Here is a 24,798-nt window from a genome sequence, read left to right as displayed (position 1 = left end):
TCACCGCAAAAACACACTGGATCGCTATACAATGTCCTTCTCACCCAATAAGTCACCCACAAAAGCTGCTCATGAGCACGCCTTACTGCTCAATGCCATTGCAGCAGGAGCCAACGAGTACCCTAAACCTGAACATGTCAACTATACTTACGGTACTGCTGGATTTAGGACGCTGTGAGCTTAAGCATTAGGAAGGAAGATACCGACCCGAGACCTCAGCTGACGCTGCTTCGCCCTTTTAGTGCTACAAAGCTCCCCTCTGTTCTCTTTCGGGTCGGTCTTTTAGCTGTACTTCGGTCGAAGCGACTCGAGGGAGCTACCATCGGAGTGATGGTCACTGCCTCACACAACCCTGAACCTGTAAGCTATGCAGCTATTGGGTACGTCTGTGCTTCAACTGACACATGTCTCATAGGACAATGGAGTGAAGCTCGTTGATCCCTCTGGAGAGATGCTTGACCCGACCTGGGAAGCCCACGCTACAGCCCTTTCGAATTGCCCATCAACCGAATCGCTCATTTCCACGTTCACCACTTTAGCTACTCACTTACGGGTAGACTTATCACAACCTGCAAACATCGTCTACGCATACGATACCAGACCATCCGGGCCCGAACTGATCAAAGCCCTTGAACGGGGTTTTGAGAGTTTTGGAGAATCGGTCAAAACGAATAATCTCGGTGTAACCACCACGCCCATCTTGCATTATGTCGTGAAAGCTACCAACGATAAGACGGGAACGTATGGGGAACCAACCAAGAAAGGATACAATGAAAAGATGGCTAAGGCGTTTAGGACCCTTATAGTGAGTCGTAGCCATATCAGCTTCTGGTCGCGGAAACGCCGGACGTGTCAAGCTGAAACGTCTATCAAAGGGGAATCGCGGACCCCTTGCGCCATTGTATGTGGACTGCGCAAACGGAGTAGGCGCTTTGGCCTTGCAAGACTTCACTGCCACTCTCGGTGATGTCTTACCTATCAATCCACTCAACACGTCCACTTCGACCCAAGGATCGCTTAATCATTCGTGCGGAGCAGACTTCGTCAAAACGAAACAAGCTTTGCCTCCCTCAATACAATCTTCAGGCGTACTATCCAAGGCAGGAACCAGAGCCTGCTCTTTTGATGGAGACGCAGATCGTATCGTGTACTACTACCTCCACGAATCAAAGGGGACATTCAGGTTGTTAGATGGAGACAAGATTGCTGTCATGGTCGCTATGTTCCTTGGGGATCTGATTGTCAAAGCGAAGCTGGATGAAGAGCACAAGTTGGAAGTCGGTGTAGTGCAGACCGCTTACGCGAATGGAAGCTCTACCAAATATCTTACAAGCGTAAGCTCAGCTAGGCGATCGATTTCAGCGAGCACGTCAGATAGCTGATTGTACATACATCGTAGCGAAACATACCGGTCTCGTGCGTTCCTACTGGTGTAAAGCATCTCCATCACGCAGCGCAGCGTTACGATATCGGTGTATACTTCGAAGCAAACGGTCATGGAACCGTATTGTTCTCGGATCAAGCTATCAAAGCATTAAAATCTGCAAATCCGCAATCGCCCGACTCGGCAAATGCGATTAAGAATTTGTTGGCTTTCTCGGAATTGATAAATCAGGCTGTAGGGGATGCTTTGAGCGATATGCTGTTGGTCGAAACTGTATTGGCTCATCGAGGATGGGGCGCAGCAGAATGGGATGCAGGATACGAAGATTTGCCCAACAGATTAGTGAAGGTCGAAGTCCCAGATAGGAGTATCTTCGTAGCTACGGACGCTGAACGAAAGCTGCAACACCCGCAAGGCCTTCAAGATACGATTGATGAGACGGTCAAGAAGTATGATATGGGCAGATCCTTTGTTAGGCCCTCAGGAACCGAAGATTGCGTGAGGGTTTATGCGGAAGCCAAGACGGCTACTGAAGCTGAGAGTGAGTATCCTGTTTGCGATATGAGCGAATTATCCAAGTGGCTGATGCCGATCATGTTTTCTGGCAGACCTCGCGGTAGCGGTCACGGATATTGTCAAGTTCGGTTCGGGCCAGGTATAAGTGGTGCAGTATGCCAGCATTCTGCAAGACCATGGAAAGGTGGAAAAGCGGAAGAAGCAAGTAAAGTAGAACTCAAGAATATGACAAAGACATCCTACTATATACACCTCATTGTTTATACCGATACATATATGCATAACGATAACGACCTAGCATGCTTTCCATGAAATAAACTATCGATTTCAACGAGTCACGGAGATTGTTTCCGGATCAACGCAACGTCATTTACCGGAGACTCCACTTGCGCTCTGTGCACTGTCTGGATTTATTATCTGGTCGAGATAAGAGGTAGATTACTATTGTGTTTGTATCTTAGAGATCTTCTTATCCACTAACGTATTTCTCGATCAGCAGAAGATGACTAGCGGGTATGTATGACGGGAAGTCGGTCAGGGATAGTCGATCATTAGCTGATATTCATGAGGGTCAATGTAGAATAAGAGAAGCTTCTCACGCTGGGAGCTGGTATACCTCTTCCAGTGAGATTATCTTTTCCTTGGGGTCTTCATCTTTCCGCTCCTTTTCCTCTTAGTATTCGCATTTGTCTTCAGCCTTACTACGAATTATGTGTGTATGAAGAGAGCCAACAGCTGATCTTCCGTTGTGTCTGGTCGGATCTATAGGATCTCAACTCACAGAACAGCTAGATGAGTACTTGTCGAACGTACAGCCTATCCCTGCTTTGGATTTCAATCCTCCCGTACAGAATGCAAAGGCAATCATAGCTCCTCATGCGGGGTACAGCTATAGTGGGCCGACGGCAGCTTGGGCTTATGCCAGTATACCAACTGAGAAGATGTGAGTGTTCCCGCTCTGATCTGACCGGATTCTAGCCCCACAATCCCTCTAAACTGCGGCGCGAACACGATCAGGTGGCCAAAGACAGAGAGCGAATTCGTGGGTCTCATGAGATGAGCTGATATCTAATCTCGAATGCTTTACTAGTAAGAGAGTATTCCTATTGGGACCATCCCATCATGTTTATCTGGACGGCGTAGCTCTGTCGACTTGCGAGGCTTATGAGACTCCCCTTGGAGATATTCCATTAGATCTAGAGAGTGAGTCGAACCCCCTCAGGTACAAGATCGTCGTCCAACCGGTACTCCACTCGTTTGACACCGTCTCCTCAATCGCGAAGGTGTGAATCTATACTCCGACTGGAACCAAACTGATGTGTACCGCGAACGGGTCTAGCAATCACGGAGCTCGAATCTACGGGAGTGTTCTCGCAAATGAGGAAATCGGCGGATGAGGATGAACATAGTTTGGAGATGCATTTGCCTTATATCAGACATGTCTTCGAGGGGTGAGTGTCTCTCATTCTGGGTTGAAAATGATCTCATTATGCTCGATGCGCTTGTCTGCTCATCCCACACTACTCAAAGAGGTGCGACACTGACTTGCGTGCTAATGTGAATCACTTCTCATAGTCGGACCGACCTTGCCTTGGTACCTATACTCGTGGGACATCCCTCACCTGCTAAATTGAGTCAACTTAGCGAAGTACTATCGAGATACTGGCAAGATGATGAAACGTTTTTTGTGATTTCGTCGGATTTCTGCCATTGGTATGTTATTGTTCCCCAGCCATTCACTTCTTATCCAGTCCTACCGTTTCTTCCTTGTGACGGTCATGTAATACAAATCTTCGGGGTGATGGACTTAGACTGATCTGACGAGATCTTCGTGTTTCAGGGGAACAAGATTCTCATGTACTCCATATTATCCAAATGCCCCTTCCCCTCCTAACCCCGTACCACCTGTACCTCCTGCTTCTGCCTCTCCCCCTTCATCAGCATCAGCAACCAATGGAAACGTTCCTCCGGTGTTGATCAAGAAGTACGGTAGTAGTAGTAACACCGACAACGGGGGAGTGCCAATCTGGAAATCTATACAATATATGGATCATGAAGGTATGGATCTTTTGAGAAGACCAGCGGAGACAGGGGCTTTGGAGAGATGGGAAGCGTATTTGGCACGCACAAAGGTGAGTCGGGCTCAGAGTTTTGAGTGAATAGCGGATCTGCGGAGTTGGTTGTGCAGAATACAGAAAGGCGAAAGATGAATATAGCTGAGACTGAGACTGATATCCATTATCAACTTCACCTGCGAAGAACACGATTTGCGGTAGAAATCCCATTACAGTCCTGCTCCATCTCATCCAGCATATATACTCTGAAGGTCCGGAAGAAAAAAAGCCTGTCTTTAGCTTTGTCAGGTACGAACAAAGTAGTCAGTGTGTGAGCGGGAGAGATAGTAGTGTGAGTTATGTTAGTGGGGTACTAAGGGTTCCTCAGTGATCCCATGGGAACGACGCATGGCATACGAAGTTCTTGGGTCGTTGTACTGCATTGTAGCGTATCGTATTATGTATTCCGATTATCGCATGTAACGTCACTCAAAAATCGTTTCGAGAGTCATATTGGTAACCCTTTCGAGGGCTTCACGGTCAGAGTAGGATGGACAACTCAGGAAGAATACTGGCGTTGCGATAGACAGTGAAAGTGAAATCGCAATTTCATTGGTTTACATATACATACACATCTCTTTCAAACGACAACCCTTTATCTTAGGTCGGGTCTAAGGCATCTCGGTATCGATTTGTTTGTATCCTTTTACCTGTTGCGTGAAAAGAATTCTGTCAGAACGCACATTTCATTTGCCCAACTTCAACATTGAAGCCGGCTCAACATAAAGGGATGAGTATTGTAAGAGAGGTACGCAGCGGATATGAGCATGGCGATAATTTACAAGTTGGATTACAGAGTCGAGATGAAATGGAGATGAATGGGACGATTAGAGATGAAATACGGTAAATGAGAGAGGTAGATGAGACTTTGACGGATTATTGTCTATTTAAATTTAGATAGCTACTCACCTTATTCTCCCTGATCATACCTGCGTACTTCTCTGCCAGGTCTTTACAGTTTTGCAAGTGATTCACCCCTTCGCCTCTATAGCATTTCTGTAATTCCTCTCGAACCAATCGAGCCTCCATGGCTTTGATCCATGATTCTCGGATGTGTTCGTCTCGCGATTTGAGTATTTCTGCGTAGGGCGAATTTGGACCGATTATAGTCGTATTTGTCAGTCGTCAGTCGTCAACACAATTTGGATCGGTGATTCCGATGATGGATTTTGAAGTCAGTAGTAATTGGTGGAGCGGCAGGCATGCAAGTCAGTAAAAGATCTATTGGTATGAGGAAAAGAGGAGGAAAGGGCGGAACATACGTCTGTACTCGTCCATTGTTGGTGTAGTCGCCATCCTGCCTGGTTTCTATATTGTGCTTTTCTTGTGCGGAGCTATGAGCGGTGTCTGTGGGTCTCAATCAGGTTGGACGGAACTCTGATGTATTTGTTTGAGGTATGCTTGTGGTTATCTCTTTTATTAACTATCTTTCAATCAATCCAATAAAGCAGAGAGCGAATCAACTCTGGCTGAAAGACAAAGCAAAGTATAACGGGATCAAATTCCCTCTTCTCTCGTCAACCCAAGAGAATGATTGACACGTGACTCGAAGAAGGATTGGTGCCCCACGCGACTGTTCTCTTTTGTGGTCCACCAACTAACTAAATTTACACACCATACAGCATGGGATATGCGACTTCGCCCAACTCACACTCACCCAGACAACCAATCCCATCTCCATCTCATACATCTATATAAGCGGCCATTCATACTCATATCACTCTCTTCTTGTTCTCTTTTCTTCTCCTGATACTTCGATTACCATTTCACTTGACTTGATCTCTTACTCAATCACTTTGCATTGATATTCTTCCCATCTCATCTCTTTGACTTTAACTCACTCCCTTGCGGACTAGCCTTGATAGCTTAGGCCCCTGACTCTTCTTGTCCATCCCATTTTTCTGACGTCCCAGGTTTCTCATAGCATCTCTCTCGTTGACCTGACCTTCTTCACATCTACCCACATCCTGTAGGCTTGGGCTCGGGCCTCCTCTAGCTGTCTCAGCGACTATCACAGCCTTCTTCGAGACACCCTTCAGGTCCATGGAAGGGGTTCACTGTCATAGTCTACCATGACCTTCCAGCCTTTCGCGAGCTCCACTTGGGCGCCACCCAACCCCAACGCTCATTCCCGATCCACGTCTAACACTGGGCCAGCAAATGCCTCTCGCCATACTACTCCGGGTCATACACCGCCTTCTGAGGGTCCCAGCCCCATCGTAGCTACACCCAACTCCAGCATGGAAGAGTCTGTGTGGTCCGATAGATTTCAAATGCTTCCCACCTCACATATAGGTCCGATCATCAGCGACCCAAAGCCAACTGGCCCCGAGTATAAGGAACAACGGAGAGTAGTAAGCCATGCAATGTTCTTCCTCCTATCTAGCAAGAAATTTTACTAGGAATCTGGAGCTAATTTCCTGTTTGCCACCTCATTCTATAGCTCGGAGATCTTCCGACACATGCTAATCAAGTATCTCCGCATGCTCTCGCTTCGCCTTTCATGCCAGGCATCAACAACGGTGCGTGGGGTCCCCCTGTTCCTCTGAAGCACAGACCACCCCCTCCGCAGATTCAGACTCATCGCAAGGTCAGCTTGGAAGAGGTAAGTTCCACATTTCTCTCTGATTAGATTAGCCACTCCTAGCTGATGCAGTCATCTGGGATAGCAACTTGCCATAGCCGAGGAGAGAATAAGGGAATTGACCTTTGAGAACCAGAAGTTGAAGGAAAGAAACGCAAATGCTTTTGCCGTAAGCCCTCTCTTCCTTGTCCGTTTTTGCTCGATGGCCTTGGCCAAAGATCTACTCTTGCCTGCCTGTTCATCGTGTATGCTGGTCACTGACGTATGACCATCAGACGAACACCCCGGCACACACTTCACCTCCCGTCAGCTCACGCTCTTCGATGATATTCGATAGTGGTTATCCCTCATTCTCATCTGCGGGGTATGGCCAGATTGCCGGACTCGGTTTGCAGAGATTCGAGGATCCCGAAGTGTGCTACGATCCCTCAAGACTCTCTCAGTATTTGAATGATCATGTAAGCCATCCAAAGCAGTACCTCAACCCTCTCAAGGTACAGACTATCTGATTATGCCCTGGTAGTTCGACAAAGCATCGTATTCACCTCCCTCTCATCTGTTCGGCCGGATACTTCAAGGTACATTTAAATTCGCCGACATGCCTCACGAATATATCAGGCCTATCGTGTGGATCATTGCGCATCGCATCCCCAAGAGCAGCTCAGAGCGGTAAGCCTTCATGTGTGTGATGTCTCACGATGATTGCTGACACCATCTTATACAGCTCTGGCCTGAAAGCCGCGGTGAACGCCTTAGCGGTGAGCTGCTTCCGTGTTGTTGACATCCTATTTCAGCTCATATAGGACTTTGTAGAGCCGTCTTGGGCTTCCCCGAGCACTGGATCCGACTTGTATGCTAGTTCGGTCCATCATAGAGTGGGCAAAGCCCCTCTGCTTCACATCTTGCGGAAATTATCTGTGTCAACAATTGCTTGAAAGGGGGGACACTCAGGACAAGGAGGCTTTTATCAGGGAAATTCAGTGAGAATTACAGTGAACCTCCCGTTCCAGCCTCCGTGGCTGACCTTGTCTTGTGTACATGAAGGGACGATATCGTGCCCATTGCTAGCGATAAATTTGGCACCCATGTGTTGTGCAAGGCTATCATGAATAAGGAATTGGAGGTAAGCCCTTTATGCCCAAAAGTCCCTTGGCCCAGCTTACACACTTGGGGTCAGCAACCAATCTCTGACGCATTGATCAAATTTGGCATCTTCGATTCAATGAGAACTGGAGCTAGGAGGATCTGGAGGGAGGTGAGCTTGCTTGTCCCGCTTGGCCAGCACTCAGCTGACGAAGCGATGGTAGTATCTGGAGAAATGCCGCCAAGCAAGGCAGTCTGAAATCTTCACCAAGTGAGCATAGCTATTGCCGGTTCATTGGGCTCGGAAAATCTAACTGAAAGACGTTCAGAATCAACGCAGAAATGGTAGGCCGATGGGCTGAACTGGCCTGCATCAATGAGGTAAGCCTTCATGATGGAAATGATTCCAGGGAGACTGATTTCGTTTCAGCATGGATCAATCGCCGTTCAGCAGGTCTTCGAAGTGTTCGGATCTCAGGATCTCATGGAGCCAGCTTTCAAAGAGGTGAGCAGCATCTTACTGGAAATGTGTGCTAATCATCACGCCATAGATTCTGGACGACATCGCTAAAGTTGCGAACAATCAATTCGGACAGTCAGTATATGGCCACATCGCCCAATCGGAGTCATTACTGACTATTCGCAACTTGCAGCTTCGCAATCACAAAGCTTATAGGATACCCTCAAGTATACCGAAGGACATGTGAAGCCATCTTGACCTCTTATCCCCCCGTGGCAGTCACGCATCATGGAGTCAACTTTGCCAAAATTGCCTTGACTGAAGGCGGAAGGGGCTCTATCATGAAATATGTGAACGCCATCTGCTCGTTTGATGACGGGTAGGTCCTTCATCCCCGCGATGAATGCCATGCAGCTGACAATGCACTCGCAGTCGAACTCCCGGCATCGTTGCCATAGCAACTTCGTCTATTGGAAAAGCGCATCTGAGTGAGTCTACAGAGGACTGTCATCTGTCGGATCCGTTACTGACGTGGCCTCACACGTTAGCGTTTGTGCTCTCCTGTGTAAGCTGTTTCATGACTTTCGCGGCAGTGACTTTCAGCTGACAATTTTACTTTGTGCACACAGCTGACCCCAGCCGAACACATTCGTGTCCGACAGACTTGTCGAGCTTATAGCACGACCCTTCGAAACTCTCAGAGCGGAAACGATCTTCTACGATCTTTGTGAGCTGGGCTGTCTTCGGACAAGTATATCAGCTGACAGGTCGTGCAGAGGCCTCATGCATGCCGTCGGAGTCAGGCATCGAGCTGGAAGCGGGTGAGAGCACAATCGATAACACTCACTCCTAAGCACATGATCTCCAAACACGACTGCGCATTCAAACCAATTCAAGTCAGCGTAATAATCGCATCGCACGTCTCAGCATCATTCAATCACGTCTCTTGTGCATATTCAGCATTTTTGCATTTCAGCCAATCATCGACATTCGCATCATCAATTTGATCATTTCGCTCAGAGGACTCATCATCAAACCATCATCAATTCACTGTGCATATATACAAAATACAACAACATCCAACATACAACAACGTCCAAGCATTGATCAATCTCATATCAAATTTCGCATAGCATATAAACGAGAACGTTCGCACGAATCCGATGAAAACAATTTTTTCTACCATCATCATTTTTAATCATGTTTAGCATATAATGTCGATCAAGAAGTATCATACCAAGTGTGAAGGGTGGATGGGAATAGCGAACGGTGATGGAGGATGGGGGAAGGGCGGAAGTATATAGGAAAGGAAGGGGGCAGATCAAAGTCGATATACACAATGTTCAAGTCGAATGTTTATGCAATTCAATGTGAATATTTCTTATGACGAGGACGAGAAATTGATCCTGTTGCATTTTGCAGTGATTCAGACGTTGGACTGTGCAGTATGCTATCTGCCATCTGAAAATTACGTTGCGATATGACATGGGTATGGGTTTGGGCATGAACATGAACATGAACGTGAATGGACGTGAGAGAAGATGCATATTGGTGATAATGTATGTGGCATGGTGTGATGCGATGTGATGCGATGCGATGGATGATAGATTATACAACATATGGCCTGGATCATGATAAAGGGGAAATATATGGAACTGAGAGATAGAGAGATATAAACTAAATTTGATTCCTCTTTTTGGACGTCCTCATGTACGGTCTCAAGAGCCATTCGACATCCGCTTCTGTCTGATCAATCGTGCCTTGACGTATCTCGTAGGCTAATCCACGAATCAGAAACCGTTATCAGCTTAGATACTTCGCGATCTGAGGTTGAGTACGAGAGTGAACATGAGACTCCAGGAGAAGAAGGGTTTTCTTGGATGGCGAGTCAAGTCGGACGAATGAGAAAAGATGGGACTCCGGACTCCACTCACGCTTAGCTTCGAACCGAGGGCCGACTTCGGCAAGTTGTACATCCTTATGTCCCGTCTTAGCGAATACGTGGTGTCTACTCAACAGGGCAATCAGCGAATCAGAGAATTGGCTCTTTAAAACTAAGTTTCTTGCTGTCCGTTTCGCTCGACTCACCTGAAAGAGATAAAATCATTCTCATTCCTAAACGTCATCACCCGCTTACTATCCTCCTTTGGAACTGGGAAAAGCGCCTTGAGAATCCCCGTTATCCTCTCTCCCAATTTCGTGCTGAAATTATCAAAAATCAAGTGGGGGAATTGTTCGGATACTGTACTGGAGTTTGAGGAGACATCGTGTCGCAATGTAACGTTGTGAAGGGTCATTGAGAGTGTTGGGCCGTGAGGTAAGTGAGAGACGATGAGGGCGTCTGGGACACCACGATGTTCGTGGATCACGACGAGGTCTGTGACCCCCTGAGAAGTGCAGGCGGAGACGAGGTCTTTGATTACTGTGTTTCCTCTGTTCAGGCGGTATGAATTGGGGAAGACGAGACGCATTTCCTGATTAGATGAACACTCATTTGTCAGCGAATTATGGTGATTGTGTATTATGTGTTGAAAGGTTCTTCAAGGCCGTGAGAATTGAGGGTTGAGCACTGAGAATCGAGATTGAGGATAGAGGATAGTTCTGCTCACCTTGGAAAATTGCATTAGACGAGAAGAGGGAGATCGGGAAGTGGTGATGACGATTTTAGGATCGTATGTCCCGACTTTGGCGTACTCGTCGTCGATGTGTGAACGGGGATCTGCAGGACCATGGCGAGTACTATCAGTATTAGAGATATATCGCTGTTGGAATTGGACAAGAGCGAAAGGATAATGGAGACTGGAGTCTGGTTGAGAGTTTAGCCGCACGCACCAACTTGCGCTTCATCCAATACCAAATCCTTCCCACCTAGATTCCTAACTTCATTCCGTAGTTCAGTGGGGAGCTGCTTGCCTTGAGCTAATAGATCCTTGATCTTCTGCTTCCTCTCGTATATCGCCCTCTCTTGAGATTCTTGGGATTTCTTGTAAATGTATTCCCTGCGTTCCCTCGTTTGGCGACGGAGCTGCGACAGCGCGAGAAATAGAATCAGTATACGACGTGATACGCCCGATGCGAATGAGATTGAGGTATGAGGCAGACTTACCATCTTTGTCTTTCGTGAATAGTCCGATAAGGACTGAGATCAGCGTAAATGGGGAGGCTTCTGAAATGGTGGGCAAGTTGAATCAGTATAGGCTACTGATTTAGCCGATATCTTTGTGTTTTGGTATCTTATGAGGGTGTTAAAGTTGCAATGGGTAATGACAAGTAGACTTACAAGAAGCAGAAGGTGGAAGACTAGAACTTATCTGGCCAAGCTTTTCTTTGAATCTCGCTGCAATGATATCAATCGATAGTGGGTGGATGCACTTTTAGCCCAAAGCGGGAACCAAGCAAAAGCAATAACAAATCACAAATCTGATAACAAACCTCCAGTATATACGCATTTGTCAAAATATTCAGACCCGAGTAATGTTCGGGATCAAATGTTACCTCGACAAGGTAGGCATGCGAATACCGCTCAGGTCCCCTCTCTTCTTTTTCGCACGCCTGTCTCGATCAAAGGAGTATGACGCACCGACGATCAAAAGTAAAGTAAAGTAAAAGTAGAGTAAAATGGGAAAATAAGCTTTGCACGGGCAAGTGAATGGTGAACACGTTCGTGAATCTCAATCCCAATTCAGTTAGATAGCATAGCATTTCCAGCTGTCCTCCTGTAAACTAGACCTTTACATATCCCCTTGATACGCCTTCCTCAGGTCGCACGACCACATTTATTCCTGGCCCTTCGCTACTCACGCTTTACGTCCATACGAATTTCTCAACAAACCAACCACCAAAGTGGAAGGAAGAGCTGTATTGGTCAATTCTTCCCTTCTCACATCACAAGGCCACTTCGCAGGCAAGAGCGTGCATGGTCGATCGGATACGATAAGCCAACATGCGATCGACATTCATAGCGGGCTGCATAGGCCTAGCACTCGCTGCTTCGTCCTCGGCTTCTTCCTCTTCTTCGTTTTCGTCAAATAATGCTGAACAGGTCGTCTTGACACCTTCCTGGGAAGGTCCTAGCGAATTCGTCAAGCCCAAACGCCGGCGTAAGTCCAAGAAATGCTCCATCGGTCATCTGAATAGATCGCTCATGTGGTTCCTCTTTACAGCCCTAACCGGACGATTCTTGCATATAACCGACATCCACCCTGACCCGCATTACAAAACGGGAGCAACCTTTGATTCGGGATGTCATAGACGCGATAAGAAGAAGAAGAAGGGCAAAAAGGGAAAAGGCAAGGAAAAGCTCATAGATGACGATGAGACTTTCGCTTTCGACGAGCAGGACGAGCTGTTCAAAGGTAAGGGCAAGGATAAAGATGGGCTTGATTTAGCTGGGGAATGGGGAACAGCTGTATCGTAAGTAGTTGTGTACTTGACGCTTTTGTTCAGTCCAGCTGCTGATTGTTGTGGGTCGATCAGGAAATGTGATTCGCCGATGTCGCTTGTGAATGTCACTTTCGATTGGTTGAAGAAAGAGTGGAGGGATGAGATTGATTTTATAGTTTGGACAGGGGACAATGCTAGGTGAGTCTAGTTTCTAGACCGTTGGCTTCTAAGCGCAGCCATGTACGAGGAGTCTCGAAGCATGTCTAATGCTCAATCGGAACTATCGCACATGTTGACGTTCCACTGATACCCGCTGTCTCACAGACACGACATAGATCGTTCACTACCGCGAACAACTAGCGAAATATTCAAACTCAACCGAATGATCGTTTCCAAAATGCTGGATACATTCGGTACGGATATACCTATCGTACCTAGTATAGGGAACAATGATATTTGGCCTCACAACGTCATGGCTGCTGGCCCAAGCAAATTAACAGAGGAGTTCCTGCAGTGAGTGGTAGCTTTTCTATATGTTCTATATGTCTTGTGCTGTAGCTGACGACTGTTTTCCACATAGTATATGGGGCAAATTCATCCCGCCTGACTTTGCTCACGTGTTTGAACGAGGATCGTATTACAGTGTCGAAGTCATTCCTGATACTTTAGCTGTAATCTCGCTGAATACACTATTCTGGTACGACTCCAATACATGTGAGCTATGCACCTGTTTCACGCACTTTAAGGGTACCAGCTGACACAATGTAGTGGTCGACGGTTGTGGCGACCACTCGAATGACCCAGGTGCTCTCGAGATGGACTGGCTGGACGTGCAATTATCTGCGTTCAGGGATAGGGGTATGCAAGTCTGGTTGACAGGGCATGTACCGCCTCACATGGGTTATTACTATGACAATTGCTGTGAGTCATCATCTTCCTGCTCTCTGCCGGAGATATAGCTGATATGTACTGGCGAGCAGATTTGAGATACGGTGATCTGGCTTTGCGATACCAAGATACTATAGTCGGACACCTCTTTGGTCATATGTGAGCCTGGAATGATCTCTTCATTGGCTTGATATAGCTCATATGCTAATCTTGGCAATGCAGGAACGTGGATCACTTCTTCTTCATCGATGTCGACGAGCTAGAATCAACTCCAGTCGATCGGTCCAAATCCAAGTCGAAAGTCAGGTCCAAGAAGAATTTCGCTCCTTTGACAGCAAACTTGTCTGCCCTTCCGTCTTTCCAGCGTCAGGGGGATGTAGGTATCTATGGAGCGGCAGATATCTTGAAAGAAGAGTTGAAGAAGGACTTTCAGGATATGCCTGGACCTAAGGATTTGAAATTGAAGGACTATATAGCCGTGAACGTGGCTGCTAGTGTCATTCCCACTTACTTGCCAGGTCTGAGGGTTTTTACGTGAGCATGGCAATCTCTTTCAGCATTTCAACCGAGAAAAAAGCATTGGGAAGATTGGCTGATATAGAGAGATAGGTATAATATATCTGGATTGGGTGACGAGAAGAACGAAGATGCTCTCTATAAACCGCACAAATTGCCTCTACAAGACGACGACGACGAGGATACGGAAGGAGAAGCATACGAGGATGATGTGGAAGAATCAGAAGAAGAAGGCGAGCACCATGATGTCGAGGTAGAAAAGAAGAAAGATCGAAAACCGGGGCACCGACATCGAGGGAAGAAACCAAAGAAGGGCGATTGCAAGAAACCTGAGAACGAAGATAAACCACATTGCGTATTCAGAAGACAACCTCGATACTATTCGAAAGATTCACCCTCGAGATCGAATAAAGCTTTGAGCCCATTAGGATACACCCAATTCTATCTACCGAAATTGAACAAGCAGGGATCAACACCGCAATGGGAGATCGAATATACCACTTACAAAAGAGATGTTCTTGATCCTTCTTCTTCTGATAATTCCACTAGGAGATCTCAGTGGAAACAACCTCCGCCGGTACCGTTGAAATTCTTACCTGGATACAACGATTTGACGGCGATCGAAGGGGATGGTTCTGACGAAGACACATTGTTGTTGAAGAAGAAATGGGAGAAGACGTTAAAGAAAATAACACCATGGAGAATGCCGGACCTGACGATTCCGAATTACGTGAAATTGAGTAGGAAGCTGGTGAAAGAGAAGGGCATGTGGGATAAATTCCAGGAATTGATGTGAGTTGGCAGGCTGTTTTCATATGACGTTACCCGTCTGCCTGATCGCACGAAATAGCGGCTCCCTTATCTGTGGGACTGGAAAAGATGGAGGTGCTGACAAGTTGTGTAACAGGTTCGTTTCTGCCAACGTGGACGATTAGCTTGTGTACGCCGACAGCTACTTCCGGCAGGCTGCATGGCTCACCGCTGGTTTTGACACTGATCATTCAAAGTATTTTTCTTTCGGCCCCGACTCGCCTATTGTAGCTGTTACCTTGTACTTTTACAAAAGTGAATAATCCTATCTTCACTGACCCTTCGTTGGCGTTGCGGTACTTGCTGAATTCTCCTCGCCACGATCCACGTTGTACATACTTCATGATGCATTGATGACCTGTTTCGAACTACGAAATTTGGAGAACGTCTGCGTCTCGAGGCGATCGCGCAGACACAACCAGGGGCGAGAATTGGACGCAAAATCGATCCTGATTAAGGAGGCTCAGACGACATGTGGTACGTCATCTGGAGTAAGCGGTATTCCTCCAAATGCAATTTGCTGCCCTTCTAGCTCACATCCGCTTCTCTATTCGGATCTTTCCCTCCTTCTCTGCTTTCTCGGACCGCTGGACTGTACAATACTGCACATTCTCCATGCATTCTTGTTTTCTTGTTGGTCGTTTCCTTTTTTCTCCCGATTCAATCCTGCGATACCCCCTCAACCCTGCCGTACTGTACGTCGAACACGTGTACACAGCATACTGTTCTCGGTCCATCCGAGGCGGGTCGAAGTAGTTACTCGTACTGTACTGTGATACAGCTAAAGCGCGATCGTAGTCCTCAGATCACTCATCACATGCCTCATAACCGCATCGAAGGCATTGATCAACCTATGAGCGCACGTCTCGCACCGCGTCGCCTCGTGGATCGCCTCTTCGATTTCTGCGCACATAAACCGATACGCATTTGACTTTATTACTGTCAATGCAGCTTCTCCGGCAATTTGACGGAGACGGGTGAAAGAATGGTTGGTAGATATATAAGCGGGACATCCGCGGCCGAATCGCTTTTTACAGATTGAGCCGTACCCTTCTAATTTGATATTGACTTTTAGGTTTTTGGTGAAACAGTATTGTAGCTCTTCATACGCCTCGACCCACTTCAAGTGAAGTTCGTCTAGTGCGATGAGATACCTTGGACAGTGGGTTTGGAGGATACGCCGCAGGGGTTTGGGTATACAACCTAAGTGGGCTTCAGTGAGTGTCTCGGAAGAGTACCGTTTACAATTTGGGGTGTCGCGAGCGAGGGCGTAAGCTGTGTAGAGGATAAGAGGGGATGCGTGCAGTTGAAGGAGCAGGGAAGTGAATTTGAGAAAGAATTTCGGGATTTTGTATGTCTGAGATACGGCCAGAGCTTCAGGTAAGAGTTTGAGTAAAGAGATTGCTGTTGACGAGAATTTCGGGTTTGAGTTTGGATTTGTGTCCGTTCTGACACTTTCACTTTCACTTGGCTGTGGACGTAGATGTGAATGCGATTGCGATTGGAGGAATCGATGAGGTTGCAAGAGAGTAGTGAGGATGAGTGTAATCGAGTCCGAAGAGGCATCCCATCGGATGATTGCTGAGGGTGTATCGGACTTGAAGGCGGAACGGGTATTGATGCCTATGGATTTGGCTGTTCCAGAGATTAGGACGTACCCGATCTGATCGGTTGAGAGGAGTGTGATGTACTCTCCTGACTTGAGGATCGGGGAGAACCATGGGTGCATGACGATCGGGCCTAAGGTCAACGACGGATCTTGAACTAAATCGGAAGCAACTCTCGGAAGAGGTCGGTTCTGCGCAGGTGTCTCCATGTAGCTGAAGGGTACAGATCTACCGAGGCTTCTTGGTCGAGTAGACGTCGTTGATTCGCTTTCCTGTTGGACTGACCAGGAAGAGTCTGAGACCTTGGACGTGTCACTTTTAATTGTTGACCTTGTGGCGGATCCATGAGACGGTCCGCTCAGATCCGTGTTGGGGCAGTAGAACAGTCACGCAGATCAGAAGGGACTCTCAACTCGACCTGACAGGCGCATGGAGATGATGTGTGAAGACTTGCCTCCGATCTTACTAGCGCCGTGGTGGTTGGAGGTATCTTGGTCAAGATACATATCGCCGGTCAGGATGCGAATTTGTAAGGCTCACGGCTGAAGGAAGCTTGTCGCTCGACTGCACGTTAGGATATCTGCGTCTGTAAATAAGGAGGACGGCATACACTCACAGTTGAGATCAACGCAGAGTGGATGCTTCCTTCGAGGGTGATGGTGGAGATGAGAAACTCGTCATCACTCAAGAAGGGATTAATTAAGATTCAAGAGATGATCAAGTAGTGAGAACAAGACCTTTGATCATTTCAGGACGGTACAGTAGGTATCGGTGCCGATGTTGTGTGAAGAGGGCAGAAGAAGGGCAAGAAGGACATCGATAGCCAAAGAGAAAGTTCAAAGCAACTGGTAAACTCGTGTGGCACTCATCAAATGCCATCCGCCTCTGTATTGCATCTGTAAAGGGCCTACCGAAAAAGCGTATATTGGGCAACTAGTAGAACGCTCGGACCGTGCCGAGTCGTCCGCGCCCATTATCAAGGCTACTTAATGCAAAGACCAAGAACAAGAGTAAGGAGTATACCGCCCTGTTGGAAAAGCACTGGTCGAGATGTTTAATTATCAGTGGGTCGTTAGCTGTCCAGTTGGTGATCCGCTCAAAAAAGGCGCTGGTGGGTAGCATAACCTCTGCACCACGTTGTACACCGGTTACTTGGGTCGTGCTGTTCGGACGACGAGAATAGACAGCATTATTTGCCGACTGAAATAACCTCACGAATAATAACATATTAATGACCAAATTCAGGTCGCCCTGTGTCTTGCCCAATGGCCAAGCTGGTTAAGGCACCCGACTGTTATGCTAAGACTTATCCTACTAAGGCTTACGAGCAGTTTCTTCGGATGATCGGGAGATCGTAAGTTCGATCCTTACTTGGGCAGAATGTGCTGCTTTTTGCAGGTTCATCTTTTGGCGAATTGCATCATGCAGCTCTATGAGATGAGATAGACCATCCTCTATAGCTTTGTAGATCGCATGCGATTAGACCTAAGCTTTCAAGATAGCAAGCCGGAGCAAGAGCACCACCCGCCTCACGTCGATCAATTGACCACGGTGCTCCGCATTTTTCTGGTATTTGTTTTTGGGTCTGATCAATTCGGTTAAATAGCATAATAACAGTCGAGTTGCATCAACGTTCTTTCCTGTCCAACACACTTGACCGTCCTTTGGTCCTGGTTTGCATCGTGCAACTCGTCATCATCACGATTGCATAGCTTTCCTCCACGTCCTTTCATTGCTCCTCTTCGTATTCTTGCTTCTTCCCGTCGTTTCGCCCTGTTGGAGGTCTTCCTCATCCAGCGAACTACGAGCTATAGCTTATATACCATCTTCATTCTCTTTCTTCTCGTCTTTCGACTCGTTCCCTCCCAACGAATAGTCATAGTGTGACGCACGACATGTCGACGTCCTTGCCGGCAACTCCGAAATCCCCACCAGCAAGTTCCAGCGCACAGACATTCCAGCCTGCCCGACCATCACCACTAGCAACTCCCCTCTCACCGCCTTCGGGACCAGTCAAGAATCATCCGAGAAGATCATCAGCCGCAGCCTCAGAAGCAGCCTCGGTATCGAGCTCAAGTAAGAATGCAGGCCTGTACCCTGGACTCAAGGGGCTCGACGAGCGAGGGAAAGGTAAAGGCAAAGCACCAGGGCTGCAGGATAGGTTGAGGAACCAAGTTGATGGTGTTGTCAAGCGACGGTCTGGAGGTGTTTTAGGACGAGGGTGAGCACACAATTTACCCGCTCTCATGGCCCTTTGATTTTCTAGCTTGTTCTGAGTGCGATTGTCTAATGGCTGACACTGCGCCTCGGCTGCTTCGCAGCTACATACTCAAGACAGGTCAGCAACATCCACTTAGCAAAATGAGGAGACTGACCAAGTAGAATCATATACTCACCTATGACGTTGATGCAGATCACTATCCAACGGGAAGAGCGATGGATCTGGAGCTTACCATTCAAGGTGCACCAAATTTTCGAGCACCAGAGGAAGAGAGTCTCAGTGTATTTGGGGTCAGCTCAATCTGATTTATCTCCATCAGAAGGGCAATTCAGCAAGCTGATCACGTCTCACCCGATTATAGGTAGCCCAACCCACTTCGACAGGTCTGAAATCCATATTGACCCTCTTAGCCTGTCAGCCATACCGGCCTTCTCGCCGGCCAAATATCCGAAGAGCGTCTGTGCCTGCATCTTCGGTAGGTGAACCGAGCGCTGGAACGCAATCGCAGCCTCAATCAAGATCTGTTTCGCTGGCTAGAGTGCGAAGTGAAGTTTCGGAAGATGAGGTTGAGGAAGGTAAAGCTATCTGGTTCAGTACAAGAGAAGAGACTTTAGGTGAGTGCTACTTTACTCCCCCTACAAAACAGCTGCTGATCAATGCCGGAACGATCTCTCACGCACATAGTGTACTGGTAAGCGCCAGTTTTGTCGTCTTTCAACTTGATATTCCGTACCACTGACATATCACAGCAACGGTCGACCATATGTGCTGCGAGATGCTTCCACACCTTATCAGACGCTTGCGTTGTCGGACCGGGCGGACAACCTAGAAGATATCGAAAGACGATTGAAGCTCGATATACTTGACGAAGCGAGGAAGTACGGAGGAATGATCTTGACTCATGAGGAGATCACCGGCGGTACAATCATACCTACCTGGGTCAGCGTGGATGAGGAGTCGCTGAGAACCCCCAAGGAAGTATGGGAAGATATGAAGAATCAAGGATACAGAGTGGAATACTATAGAATACCCATTGCTCCCGATACTCCCATCGAGGTGAGCAACGAACTGCGCTCGAGCCCAAGAGCAGGCCCAAGCTGACATGGTCCAGCACAACTACCTTGACGCTTACGTGTCCGTTCTTAAGAGTGTTGATCCTCTCACAACAGCTTTGGTCTTTAACTGTGGTATGGGAGTGGTACGAAGTGAGTCTTTCGATGAAGGATATTCCAACGCATGTTACTTATATATGTTTAGCCACCTTCGCGATGTGTGCCGCAATGCTCATTCGGAGAAAGCAGCTGTTGCTGGAAGAACTTGATGATCCGTTTGGATCAGCGACTGCTTCTGGAGTAGCGACAGTGAGTTGTCTTTGATAGCGTATATCACTCACTAATCATCCACTAATCACTCACTAATCACGAATGATTAGCCTTCGCAAATGCCTCAAGCAGCTCAATTCCTCGAACAAGCGAGCTTACAGCAATCCCTCAACAAAAGTCTGCTGAAAGTCACGAGAGTCCTGGATCGAAGTAAGTTAGATTTCCTACGTCAATATCGCGATGGCTTATATGTGATGATTCCAGATTTACCTTCGAAACATCCGTCGACTGCTATTGACTTGCTCACCTCCCAACCGACTTTGCTCGAACAGCTCAGAAAGGCGCATATGGGGAGTTATCAAATCGTCATGTCGTTGTTGTCCAGTTTGGATCATGGTCGACAGATGAAGAGGCTGGTAGACGCGATCATCGATTCCTGTGAGCTGTGCACGACTGTCCCTCACCACACGGTATAGCTGTCAGCTGATCAGTGGCCCAGGCGATGCTGTGATCAACTTGCGAGAAAATGTGATCGAGCACCGTATCAAGTATAGCGTCTCATCGATGGATGATAAGAACAGGCAAGTCTACTTGGAGAAAGCATTACGATCGGTGGGTCATGCGAGATTCAAATACGACATAGCTGATGTCGCTGTCCAGCTTGAACAATATTTTGACCTGATTGTATTTGCTTCGTATGTCGAAGAAGAAGATGCTGGGACGTCAGGGACTACCTTTTCCTCCTGGCTGAAGGTATGTTCCCCTCTTTCTTGCCCAATGATCTGCGTGATTCCGTTAATGAAGTTGGACGATCGTCGCAGAGCCGCCCTGAGATATGGAAGTATGTGAAATTCGCAAATTTTATCACTTGTTTCGTCTACTAATGATATCCTCAGTCAAATCAAGGTCATGCGTCGCAGCGGAGGAAATAGGTTGTTTGCCTTTGCACCGGTGAATGACTTGAGCCTCATATCGAGGTCTTCTGAGTTAGCCGAGAAGGGGCTCAGCGCTAGACATGATCTTGAGATGGCTGGAGGCAAGGTGCTTGGAGACGAATGGGCAGAGCACGTTGTAACGAATAGAGCGGGTATCATGCTTCGTGCTTCGTGAGTGTCAAATGATGTGCTATGGATTTGCAGTCTGGGATGTAGCTGAATAATCTGGGGATTTCAGCACACTGCTTGTATGTTTTCAGAATTCGCAGATCAGTAGTGTCCAATGAAGCTGATGTTATTCGACGTACCGCAGAAATCCGATCTATGGGTATCAAAGTCCGCTTCATCCTCCGAGGGGGTGCGAGGTGCGATAGGCTTTAGGCAAATCAAGGGAAGCACGATCTATGCTACTGGACAACCAACACAAGATGCTATTTCCACCATACTGCACACCGTTCACCAGAAATCGCCTTCCATACACAACGTCATCTGGGTGTGTTTGAGGGAAGAACCCCTTGTCATGATTAATGGTGAGTGGCTCGGGACGGTACAATTGCCGATTGCCAGCTGACTTTTCCTCGTCACAGGTTCGCCTTACTGTCTACGAAGGGATAGTACCGCTTTGCGGAACATGCGGGACTACTCGGGTGTATCGTCCTCACGCCTCGAAGTACTTGAACAAAGATTGAAAAGCGATGTCATCGCCGAGATCGACCAGTTCCAAGGCAGAGTTTTGCTTCACACTGAGACTGCCGATGGCGAAGTAGTTCCTGTGTGGGAAAGTGTAGACGCCGTCGACGTTGCGTCCTTGAGAGAGGTGATGGATGATGCTGCAGCCGCTTCCAAGGATGTCCACCTCCAATTCATCAGAATCCCAGTCACATCTGAGACTTCGCCTGACGTAAGCTTTCCGTCTGAACACCCTTTCGCATACAGCACGGCTGACATCCCAAAAAGTTTCACGACATAACGGAGCTACTTGAATTATGTATGCGGACTGATCTGTCTAAATGCGCTATCGTCCTCAACGATCAGCTTGGCCGGGGTCGAAGTTCCACAACGGCGGTGATTGTGCTGCTCATCCAACAATGGCTCACGTCCGGAAAGATGTCTTCTTCCGTACACTCCCTCACTCCCAACACCCCTAGTAGAGGACGACCGAATGTGCTTAAAAAGTCCTCCTTGAACGTCTCAAGAACAAGCTGGCAAGTGATCAATTCTTGTTTAAGGGTTGTCAGACATGGTCTCGATGTCAAACAGGTAAGGCTGTCTCTTGAATTATGTAATCGGAAAGCAGCGTGCTAATGGATTCTCTCAGGCCGTGGATGAAGCGATCGATGCTACTTCCACTCAATTCAATCTGAGAGAAGCTATCGAGGATACACGTCAGAAAGCCCAAGAAGCCCAAGATCCTACTGTCAAGCGAAAACTGACGGAGAAGGGTAAGCTATTCAAAATGGTGAAAAATTAGCTTATTTTGTTTCAATAGGTTTGTATCATCTTAAACGATATTTTCACTTGATCCTCTTTCAAGCGTATCTGGATGATAGGGCACCAGATGATGAGGATCCGTATTCCTTCGAATCCTTTGTGCGACATCGACCAGGTCAGCGACATCGCTCTGTGATAACTACAACGACTTGCTGACTCGTCTCACAGTCTTCAGGACGTTGGAGAAGGAGCTGGAGGAAGGAGGTTTACAAAGTCTAGCTCCTATCGAAAGGATAGATCCAGCAGATGGCATGGCTGTGAGCAATTTGACTCCGATCCTGAGTATAGCAAGCAGCTAATCGGTTTTCTTGAAGCTTCCGGACGAGGTTACGCAAGTGGTAGCGAATCGGTCTGGAGCTATACTTTCCGGTCAAACTGTCCGTCAACTTCAAAATAGGTGGAGTATCTGAAGCTGATCATTTTTGCAGATCCTCAAATCCGATTTTTTTTCTGGTTTGCAGAAGCAAAGTCTTCCGGAGTAAGTTGTTTCCACCTAATGAAGCATTTTGGTCGCTGATCGCGCTGTTTCTAGACGAGTCGATGGAGCTGCGAATTATAGAAGGGTACCTCTGTTGCTTGAACATTGCACGGATGACGATGATGCGCAGAATATGCAGAATGAGAATCATCATTATGTGTATGGGTCCGGGTGAGCTAAGTTTCGCTTCGTCGCGGAAGATCGAGCTGATAGCCTGGAGGAACAGAATGCCGTCGTCTGAGGGGTAGGTCCCCAGTGAATGTGAATCTCAGGCGCTTGTAGCTTACCGTCTTCGTAGCTTGCGAAACGCTCTGGAAAAAATGGATGCCGGATCTAGCGGCCAAAGGACTGTCACTTGGACCTCTCTGCGAGAAGAGCCGGTGCTCGTAAGCTCAATCCACTTGTTGCAATCTTGAGAAGATTTGAAACGTGTGAACTCGAGCTGACGATGCCTGCACAGTACGTTAAGTCCCGTCCACACGTCCTGCGACTAGTGGACAAGCCGGTCACCAATATTGAGTAAGTCTGAGGAGTTCTTACTACAGATTGCCCAAATTTTGCTAACGCTGCTCAACAGGACCACAGGTGTCACCGCTGCAGTAGTCGAACGGATGGAGGTGGCCCTCAAGCGCGACGTCGTTCGAGAGCTTCGACAAGGAGAAGGAAGGTTATTATTGCACGACGAAGTGGAGACAAAGCCAGGTGTTTACGATATCATCCCTATTTGGGAGACTGTCGAAGAAAGCGAAATAATGACCCCTAAAGAGCTATATGAGAGCGTGATTGCCGAAGGCTACAAGGTGGACTATGTTAGAGTGGCTATCGTCAGTCCCTTCAATTTGTTCCACTTCCACAGATACTGGATGCTAATCTATCTCCGATAGACCGACGAGCAAGCTCCTCTGCCCGTAACCTTCGGAGTGCTCGTGAAGCGTATTGCCGAAGGGCTGAATCAAGGCACAGACTTCGTGTAAGTCACTTGTCCGAAGACGAGAGAAAGGTCGGCCCTCAATCTTGAGCTGATGAACCCGGTTGGACAGTTTCAACTGTCAGATGGGTCGAGGCAGGACAACGACAGGAATGACGGTTGCATGTCTCATTGCGTCAATTGACTCCAATGATGACGCGATTGATGTGGACTATTCGGATGATGAGTCTGACGAACAGGAACCCATCATGGAGACCAATCAATACCTGAAAGGTGTGTTCAGCGCTGGACGGAACTGTCGGGTTCGCTCTCGTTCCGCTGACTTGTCTGGTGGCTAGGTGAATACAAGACGATCTTGCAATTAGTCACAGTCATGTCTCACGGAAAAGGTATGCCCAAGACGCCAGTCTTTTCTCGCCCGATTGTGACGCTCATACAATGTGTGCCTGGACAGAGGCGAAAAAACTCGCAGATCATGCGATCAACTTGATGGAAGGTGTTCAGAATCTGAGAAAGGCAGTCTACGAGTCAGTCCTCTCATCCAGGAGTCCGCGTCAATTCCATTATGCTGAAGGTGACATGAACAGCTTCAAATTGCAAGTCGACGCTGCTGAACCTGGCTCGGCCAAACATAAGGCTCAGTCTACCAGGGCAATTAACTATCTTTATCGATGTCAGTGTCATCCTCTTATTTGATTTACGCAGAGTTTGGGCGACAACTACGACAGCTAACGTCTGTTATGCCTTTCCGGTGTTCTAGATGGTGCATTGATTGTTTTGGCCAATTTCCTACTTGAAGCCAAGGAAAAGGGGATACCGCTCAAGGATACAGATTTCCCAGCTTGGTTTGATCAGCATAGGGAGATTGGTTCGATCCTTAGTAGGAAAGGATTGGACTGAGTAAATGAGAATGTTTATGTTTATCAGGAGGATCAGCAATTCTGGATATGTGAACGCACAGTTCCTCAGATTTCGAACATTGTATGCAGTATCGTGAAGCATATATGCATGTCACATAGCATTTGACACCATACATGCGATTGCACTGTGAACTCACTGAGAACGCTAACCATCTCCG

The 24,798-nt window shown here is 47.5% G+C and overlaps 8 protein-coding genes across 8 annotated transcripts; 5 read left to right on the top strand and 3 right to left on the bottom strand.

Annotated features, from left to right (window-relative positions):
• Positions 1-31: 31 nt before the first annotated feature.
• I303_108249 (uncharacterized protein) lies at positions 32-2,045 on the top strand (the record flags this gene model as incomplete). The annotated part of the gene is made up of 6 exons (XM_018410693.1): positions 32-174; positions 243-360; positions 416-805; positions 876-1,334; positions 1,400-1,925; positions 1,993-2,045. 6 exons carry the CDS (start codon positions 32-34, stop codon positions 2,043-2,045), a joined length of 1,689 nt encoding a protein of 562 aa, XP_018260503.1.
• A 357-nt stretch (positions 2,046-2,402) lies between these two features.
• On the top strand, positions 2,403-4,345 carry I303_108248 (AmmeMemoRadiSam system protein B; the record flags this gene model as incomplete). The annotated part of the gene is made up of 8 exons (XM_065969791.1): positions 2,403-2,413; positions 2,481-2,524; positions 2,669-2,843; positions 2,991-3,103; positions 3,240-3,351; positions 3,476-3,613; positions 3,741-4,032; positions 4,160-4,345. The coding sequence occupies 8 exons, from the start codon at positions 2,403-2,405 to the stop codon at positions 4,343-4,345; spliced, it is 1,071 nt and encodes a 356-aa protein (XP_065825863.1).
• A 280-nt stretch (positions 4,346-4,625) lies between these two features.
• Positions 4,626-5,310, bottom strand: I303_108247 (uncharacterized protein; the record flags this gene model as incomplete). Its single annotated transcript, XM_018410695.1, has 3 exons — positions 4,626-4,664; positions 4,924-5,093; positions 5,277-5,310. The coding sequence occupies 3 exons, from the start codon at positions 5,308-5,310 to the stop codon at positions 4,626-4,628; spliced, it is 243 nt and encodes an 80-aa protein (XP_018260505.1).
• A 776-nt stretch (positions 5,311-6,086) lies between these two features.
• Positions 6,087-8,966, top strand: I303_108246 (uncharacterized protein; the record flags this gene model as incomplete). The annotated part of the gene is made up of 18 exons (XM_018410696.1): positions 6,087-6,368; positions 6,458-6,619; positions 6,684-6,767; positions 6,874-7,056; positions 7,122-7,267; positions 7,323-7,356; positions 7,412-7,578; positions 7,643-7,721; positions 7,776-7,853; positions 7,906-7,952; positions 8,011-8,062; positions 8,112-8,186; positions 8,233-8,276; positions 8,335-8,520; positions 8,574-8,629; positions 8,690-8,706; positions 8,771-8,868; positions 8,918-8,966. 18 exons carry the CDS (start codon positions 6,087-6,089, stop codon positions 8,964-8,966), a joined length of 1,839 nt encoding a protein of 612 aa, XP_018260506.1.
• An 852-nt stretch (positions 8,967-9,818) lies between these two features.
• I303_108245 (uncharacterized protein) lies at positions 9,819-11,250 on the bottom strand (the record flags this gene model as incomplete). The annotated part of the gene is made up of 6 exons (XM_065969790.1): positions 9,819-9,919; positions 10,076-10,149; positions 10,230-10,615; positions 10,751-10,860; positions 10,974-11,166; positions 11,248-11,250. 6 exons carry the CDS (start codon positions 11,248-11,250, stop codon positions 9,819-9,821), a joined length of 867 nt encoding a protein of 288 aa, XP_065825862.1.
• Positions 11,251-12,084: 834 nt separating this feature from the next.
• I303_108244 (uncharacterized protein) lies at positions 12,085-14,724 on the top strand (the record flags this gene model as incomplete). The annotated part of the gene is made up of 9 exons (XM_065969789.1): positions 12,085-12,241; positions 12,305-12,554; positions 12,618-12,722; positions 12,849-13,037; positions 13,105-13,238; positions 13,293-13,445; positions 13,505-13,571; positions 13,635-13,946; positions 14,022-14,724. 9 exons carry the CDS (start codon positions 12,085-12,087, stop codon positions 14,722-14,724), a joined length of 2,070 nt encoding a protein of 689 aa, XP_065825861.1.
• A 795-nt stretch (positions 14,725-15,519) lies between these two features.
• Positions 15,520-16,554, bottom strand: I303_108243 (uncharacterized protein; the record flags this gene model as incomplete). The annotated part of the gene is made up of 1 exon (XM_018410699.1): positions 15,520-16,554. One exon carries the CDS (start codon positions 16,552-16,554, stop codon positions 15,520-15,522), a length of 1,035 nt encoding a protein of 344 aa, XP_018260509.1.
• A 1,686-nt stretch (positions 16,555-18,240) lies between these two features.
• On the top strand, positions 18,241-24,620 carry I303_108242 (uncharacterized protein; the record flags this gene model as incomplete). The annotated part of the gene is made up of 34 exons (XM_065969788.1): positions 18,241-18,566; positions 18,667-18,683; positions 18,759-18,856; positions 18,928-19,180; positions 19,251-19,257; positions 19,316-19,622; positions 19,678-19,771; positions 19,824-19,927; positions 19,999-20,098; positions 20,153-20,326; positions 20,388-20,500; positions 20,549-20,641; positions 20,710-20,729; positions 20,785-20,994; positions 21,062-21,071; positions 21,137-21,353; positions 21,411-21,724; positions 21,781-22,083; positions 22,142-22,265; positions 22,313-22,429; positions 22,483-22,571; positions 22,629-22,691; positions 22,743-22,792; positions 22,847-22,963; positions 23,019-23,036; positions 23,091-23,178; positions 23,253-23,311; positions 23,370-23,616; positions 23,677-23,762; positions 23,833-23,993; positions 24,059-24,109; positions 24,175-24,247; positions 24,308-24,393; positions 24,481-24,620. 34 exons carry the CDS (start codon positions 18,241-18,243, stop codon positions 24,618-24,620), a joined length of 4,329 nt encoding a protein of 1,442 aa, XP_065825860.1.
• Positions 24,621-24,798: the final 178 nt, after the last annotated feature.

Source organism: Kwoniella dejecticola, chromosome 11 (assembly GCF_000512565.2).
Source record: "Kwoniella dejecticola CBS 10117 chromosome 11, complete sequence".
Taxonomy (NCBI): Eukaryota; Fungi; Basidiomycota; class Tremellomycetes; order Tremellales; family Cryptococcaceae; genus Kwoniella; species Kwoniella dejecticola.
Note: the sequence above shows the minus strand (reverse complement) of the source record. Positions and strands in the feature narration are given on the sequence as shown.